A 6,555-nucleotide genomic window follows, 5' to 3' on the forward strand; every position below is an offset into this window, starting at 1 on the left:
TATCATATTTCGAAGTACTCACGACAGTTGAATCGTTTTCTTTTTATTTTTTCATTATTATTAATAACAAGTAATAAACGGGCATGTATGTGTATGTAAGTAAATTCAAACCAAATTATTATTGAATCGCATCGAAAGAATTTTCAGATGTTTTATTTTTGTTATTTCTCGTGACGCAAAAAAAAAAGGAAAAAGAAAAAAATAAAAATAATTGAATCGAAAATTATTCGAATTCCCGCTTCTTTTCCATTTTTCTCGCCCATTTTCCATCGTTCGTTCTCTCGTTCGATCGTTTCATCGTTTCTTCTATTTTCCTCCGTCCATTCATGTACACATACATATATACATATTTTCTTTTTACTTTAATATCATCTCTTATATCGATGTTTTCTTTCTCTTCCCACTCTCTCTTTCTCTCTCTCTCTCTCTCTCTTAATGATCGCGTATAAAATAAGTAAGTAAATAAATACTTAAGTACAAATGCCAATAATTTTTCGGTAGATTCATTTTAAATTATTATTACAATTAAGTTGGATAGTCGGAGATTGAGCGTTGCTCGATAGTGCATTACGATTATCGTTACAATATTCGATCAATCTATATACGTATAATTTAAGAATAATGGCGAAATAAAACTGTCGTTTAATCCTCCTTCGATTACGATACGATCCGTCAAATTTATAAATCGATTTCAATTGATCGCGATAGAAGACCATTTTCTAAATTTATTGACATCGCGGGATTCCGAGCTTCTGTGAGGCAAACAAGGATTTGGTGTCTTGGAACATTCAAATTTCTCTGCGCTGCAACCGATGCATTTATTACAGCTGCATTGCATACCTTCGGCACAAATACCAAGAAAGTTTTGCGGTCCTCCGCACAATTCATCGGGTCCCTAGAGAAATAAATGTAGAATTATCGTAAAATATTGTAACTCGATCGATTTCTAACTAGTAACGATTAATTATTAATATAAAAATATAGATTCATTACTTAATACTCGCCTTTGCGCATTGCTCAATGCCACAAACGCTCGATATCGCAATACCGTATTTGCATTTGTGGCAAGAATCACCACATCCATTGCAAGATGTTATTCCTTGTTTTTGTGTATATTTTATCGATGGATAACCGGAACATTTATCAAACCTGATCAAATCAAGTATAGGTACATTATTGTCATACATTTACCTATAATAATACCATATCAAATTTGTTTATGTTGATCCTCGTTTTTCACATATAGCGTAATTGATGCATGATATTGTATCGGGTCGTTAAGATGATTAAATATCCGTGTATCTTTTTAATATTTAAATAAATTTTTATAAATAAAAATAAACATGTGTTATACGAATTGTTCGTTCCATGTTCACTTCAGATATCGTGTTAGAAGAGAAAACGAACGATAAGTATAACGATATCGTAATCCATTTAATGAAATTTACGAATAGAATAAGATCTAAATAGATAAAATAAATAGAATAAAATCAAATGTTTTGAAGCTTTGAAGATTCTTACAGAAAAACAATGGCAAGCAGTACAGCTATGCGGATTGTTTGTATAGCAAACATTTCGCGTTCCGTAGATCTGAAACAAAATTGAAACAAAATTCGAGATTTGTTTCCCTCTAGTAGAGATGATTAAATGAACGTACTGTTTTACATATATGTACATATCACAAATATTAAGAGTATTCGATATTATTATTAACTATAAACAAAATTTTATTATGCTATGTATACTCGTATATCATATTTCAAATCGCAGAAAAAAAGTCTGAAGAAAAATAATTTTCTTGAAACAAATTTGAAGTAAAATTTGTAAAATATTTGCGCACGCATGCACAAATATTTGCTTCCCTCCTTCCTTCCTCCCTCCCCCTCCACAAAAATAATTTATTTTATAAATGTATATACATATATTGATATTTTTTATATTGATATTTAAACGTTTACAAGCGAGAAAGTCAATATGCGAGCTAAGTGAGATAAGGTATCATCCGCTTCCGTTTCATTCGCTTTACGTTAAATGAAACTCTTCTCTTTTTCCTGTACTTACTATTTTCGATAATATCAATTTTAAGTTTTCATTTCTTCTATTTCTTTTGAAGAATATATATAATGAATAAATCTATGATAAAGATGATAAATTGACGATTTTGAAAATTCAACTTTAAAAATGATCTATTGCGAATAAATAATTTATATTCATTTTTAACATTTCATTTTGATTCTATATTTATATTTTCTATGTTTTAAATTTAATTCCTTGAGCAGCTTCGAACGTTTATATTTCCCATTTTTTTATAATCAATTTTCGCAATCAACGATCAACGATCTTGTAAAATTTGATGCGAGATGAAATTGGATAATTATTGATTATTAAAAAAATATTAAATTTTGCAAGATCATCATTTGTTCCAAAAAATATAACTGAAAAGTGTATGTTCGATTCGATCCGAACGAAGAAAAAACAACATGAATGAATCGCGCTAAGTTTTCCAATATTATATATATATATACATATCGAATGACCACGAGATAATTAATTAATCATTTTACGAATCGGCGTATAAAGAAAAAGAATTTTTTTTTTCTTTTCTTTTTTCTTTCTAGCCAAGTATATATCGAAAAAAGAGGCGGTTTTAGTCGGTGAAATTAATTTCAACTATGACGATTGATGTACTAGGACGAGTTTTTGGTTCATTGATAATATTAATTCAAGTTTTCCAATATAATTGTACGAGTTGATACTCACATCACAGAGAAATAAACAATTCATTTCTTGTAAATAAATTGAACGATGCATTGAAGTTATAAGGAACGAATTTGATAAAATATTTTACGAATTTTTGATTTAATCGTCGTGTTTTTTCTTCTTTTATTAAAGATTGTTCCGATTATGTTTGTTGTTACGCTTATTGCTAGACATAAAAGCTTTAAAGATTTAAAAATTGCAAATTTATAACGATTATATTTAAGATCTTCAAATTATAATCGTTTCGTTGAAAAGTATCGTATATATGTCATATATACTATTTCGCAAATTTTTATTAACCGAGAAATAATTCATAATAGAAGTAACTTACACGAAAGAATTAAAATAATAATAAAATTTATAATTATATTTCTGCCAAATTTTTATTTTTTGTATTTTATCGAATCGAGTTTAATACCAAAGCTAAATTAATCTTGATAATTAATGAAAATAAATTAGTAACATGTTTCTTTGTATTTTAAACATGAATCTTCCATTCTCTTCGATTTTTATATTATTTCGTTATCTTATTTATCTTTATTTTTTTCTTTCTCCAAGAATATTCAATATTAATTATATACGTGTGTATATAATTACAAATGAAAATTAACTAAAAATATACGATCAAATCTATGATGATACATCATCGCATAATTTATTGTAAATATGATAGAAATTTTTTTCAATTTATTAAACTTTATATATAATTATATATATATATATATTAATTTATATATATATATATATATTAATATCCTTCACCCTCCCCCACCTTTTCTGATGGCTTCTCTCATTTTTCTATCTTATTCTCATTTATACGATCCTTTTTTCTATCCCCCCCCTTTTCCTCTTTTCTCCATTTATTCATATTATACTGACTTTCCACTTTGATACAAAACAAATAATGAAATATATTATGTACGTAATAAGAAACTGATGATGACCGTTATGAAAAGCATAAGACGGTGCACTCAGTGCTCACCCTAAGAAGATATTCGGATCCAAGTGTTTCTAGTCGCGTAGAATTAAATAACAATGAGCAAGAAAATATGATAACGCGAAGACGGAAAGACGTTGAATGTGCCATTGAAGCCAAGTGCGGTTTATTTTATAGGGATATGAAGAAAGGGCAAGAGAAGGAAGGGGGAGGAAGGCACATAGCTGTTGATTTTACAAAATGAATCGATGTATTCTATTATCGTTTCACCCCTTAGAGATGATCTAGATTGTCAAGAGAAATTCCTGCTTCTCGCCCTAATTATCCATCGTATCGTGAATAATATCCTTCCAGACAGGTCTTTCCTTATTTGCACTGATTTTCTTAGACGAACATCCATTAATATGTAAATTTTCTTAGTTGAAACGTTAGGAAAAACAAAAAAAGGTCGTCATTTATTGACATGTTGTTTGCACTTGTCACTCTTCGTTAACAAATTTATTCTATTGACCAAATCGATAAGAAATTGTCGATGCATCGATCAATCACGCGTCACTATCTTTAATTTCTCAGTTTATGATATGTAATTTGAAAATTTTAAAACGCGATACGCATTTTAAACATTGAGCCGTGCGAGTATAAAAATATAACTTACCTTAGCTACTTTGACACTTGGCTAAATTTTACGTGGAAAAAAATATAAACACGTAAAAAATATAGACACAGATTTATAGCACACTGAAATTCTATTCACATTATCTTTAATATTTCTCGAACTTTAAAAGTACAACAATGTATCGTATAATTTTTACATTGTGGATCATGAAAAACTTATCGAAAAAACAATCAAAAACAAAAATTCTTTGTTTCAGAAATCAAAAATTTATTATTTCGAATAATAATATCGAGTAATATATGTATATAATATATAATAAAATTTTATAAAAAATGCTATCGAAATTTAGAAAGAAGAAGAAGAGGATGGAATACGGTCAAGAATTATATTATCCGATCGAGAAAAACGAGCAATATTATATGTTGTCTCCAATTGCTGTGCTGCGGCAAAACAAATTTCTTACGAAGTTGATGTAAATATATAATACGATCTTTCCATCGCATACCGTAAAACATAATATGCAAAAATAATACCACAAAATATAATATACAAAAATAAAATTAAAAATTATTCACGATTATTATAATCCAGATGGAAGACATACTGTTTGTTAAGAAATATGTATATTAAACAGATCGTGAAGAAAAATTATTTTCGCGGATAAAAAAAAAGTCAATTTGGACATGATTCTAATGGAATTCAATTCGTTATCATGAATTTAAACGAGAAAAAATAATCAGTAACGACAAACGAATAATGGAAACGTTCTAGTATTATAGAAAAGTCAATACCAGTTAAAATGAACAGTTATAATTAAATCTCGGACTTATATAAAAAAATAAATAAAAATATTGATAAGTGATTGCTGAATGCATTTTTGGCACATTTTTACATATTTCAATAAAATAATGATATTGTTCGTATAATGAAATTTATATAAGAATATTTTATAAAAGAAAATATTTGACTCCTTAAATGGTATCTCCTCCTCCCCTCCCCCTTCTCTCCTATCTCTCTCTTACCTCGCTACAGTTTTAATAATAGACAATTATCATAGAAATTATTAGGACGTACGTTTCATACATCGAAGAACAATAATCGAGAATGAAATAACTGAATTAAAAAAAAATTAAAAAAAAAAAGTGATATATAATTGGCCACGATTAACAATTCTAAATTATATAATACAAAATATAAATATAATGAAATATATATGAACTTATATGTACCTACTATTAGAAATATTTAAATATTATTTCGTTTATATTTGAAATAAAATGTTATGTTCCTCAAGTGTGCTATCATTTGGTGTCTATTTATATTATATTTGTTTGCGCAAAATTTGGTGAAGTTAAGCTAAGGTAAGTATAATTTTCATGTTCGCATATATAGTTGATAATTTTCAATTTTCAAGCTAACATAATCACAATTATGAGAAATTAAAGATAGCACGCGTATACTATTTTCTTGTTTCGAATCAGATCAAAATATAGATCAAATTATTAAATTATGCAAAAATAATTATATATAAACTTCTTTAATTTGAATTTTGAAATATAAAAAGATATGAAGAAGAGAGATAAAGAGAGAGATAATAATGATAAATAAATCAATTAAAATTTCTTTGAATTATTAAGTTAGATTATTGTTTTATTTAAAGGTGAATTACCAAGATGATGTGGCAACAATTAAATATATTTTTGATACGATTGTATGATCCGATTGATCGAGCAGAAAATCTTTTTCTTAAAATGAAGAATATTTGTATGATGATAAATCAAATTGTATTTTTTATGCTGGCTGATCGCATCTTTATACTAGAACCAAAAATGACATGTTTTTATACATTAATGTTTTATAACGTGATTACTTACTGTATTAGCTATATTAAGGAATTAATCGAAAAGGAAGATTGGTCACCTTATGTGACTCTCACGGAAAGATCCAAGATTAAACATTTAGCTATGTCTGCTACCAAAATAGTTTTTGAATGGACAAAAGCCGTCACCTTTATTGTAACGTTAACATTTATGCTTCTTGTTTTTGGTTTGGAACAAGGTCTAGAACATTACAAGTGAGTATCAATTATCATATAGACGAAGAGGAAAAATATAGAAAAGGAAAAGAAATAATAGAACGTATTAATTCGGTTGATTCGTATTATATATATGTATACGTAGATATAATATACAATAATATACTATATATATATATATATATATATATATATATATATATATAT

At 27.2% G+C, this 6,555-nt stretch overlaps 3 protein-coding genes across 7 annotated transcripts in view; 1 reads left to right on the forward strand and 2 right to left on the reverse strand.

Moving 5' to 3' along the window:
- The window catches only part of LOC102673826 (essential MCU regulator, mitochondrial), a 14,008-nt gene extending 10,465 nt beyond the window's left edge, over positions 1-3,543 (reverse strand). Inside the window, exon 1 of the mRNA XM_006622060.2 lies at positions 3,533-3,543. The gene's annotated coding sequence lies outside the window, so the exon portion shown is untranslated. The remainder of the gene's footprint in view (positions 1-3,532) is intronic.
- Positions 1-6,555, forward strand: part of LOC102673259 (ERAD-associated E3 ubiquitin-protein ligase HRD1B-like) — a 9,105-nt gene that overhangs the window by 1,218 nt on the left and 1,332 nt on the right. For 2 of the 3 annotated variants that reach the window (XM_006622055.2, XM_006622056.2), the window contains exon 2: positions 5,974-6,387. In XM_006622055.2, coding sequence (XP_006622118.1) covers positions 5,987-6,387 — 401 coding nt within the window. In that variant the 5' untranslated portion in view covers positions 5,974-5,986. Of the gene's footprint in view, positions 1-5,601; positions 5,675-5,973; positions 6,388-6,555 lie in introns of those variants that run through there. The other variant, XM_031513527.1, reaches the window with a different exon arrangement.
- On the reverse strand, positions 2-6,317 carry LOC102673124 (neuroparsin-A-like). 3 transcript variants are annotated; one of them, XM_031513528.1, is made up of 4 exons: positions 6,188-6,317; positions 1,522-1,590; positions 1,005-1,149; positions 2-895 (listed from the first exon to the last, which is right to left on the reverse strand). In XM_031513528.1, exons 2-4 carry the CDS (start codon positions 1,572-1,574, stop codon positions 692-694), a joined length of 402 nt encoding a protein of 133 aa, XP_031369388.1. In that variant the 5' UTR covers positions 1,575-1,590; positions 6,188-6,317; the 3' UTR covers positions 2-691. The 3 variants fall into 3 exon arrangements, with proteins under 3 accessions (XP_031369388.1, XP_006622116.1, XP_031369389.1); XM_006622053.2 differs by lacking the exon at positions 6,188-6,317 and adding an exon at positions 3,743-4,436; XM_031513529.1 differs by lacking the exon at positions 6,188-6,317 and adding an exon at positions 3,705-3,725.

The sequence above is a fragment of the Apis dorsata genome, unplaced genomic scaffold, assembly GCF_000469605.1.
Source record: "Apis dorsata unplaced genomic scaffold, Apis dorsata 1.3 scaffold_661, whole genome shotgun sequence".
Lineage (NCBI taxonomy): Eukaryota > Metazoa > Arthropoda > Insecta > Hymenoptera > Apidae > Apis > Apis dorsata.

Coding starts and splice junctions, on each gene's coding strand:
- LOC102673124 (XM_031513528.1), bottom strand. CDS start 1,574: ATGTTTGCTATACAAACAATCCGCATAGCTGTACTGCTTGCCATTGTT. Junction 1,150..1,521: donor CTGCTTGCCATTGTTTTTCT/GTAAGAATCTTC, acceptor TGATTTGATCAG/GTTTGATAAATGTTCCGGTT. Junction 896..1,004: donor GCATTGAGCAATGCGCAAAG/GCGAGTATTAAG, acceptor TTATTTCTCTAG/GGACCCGATGAATTGTGCGG.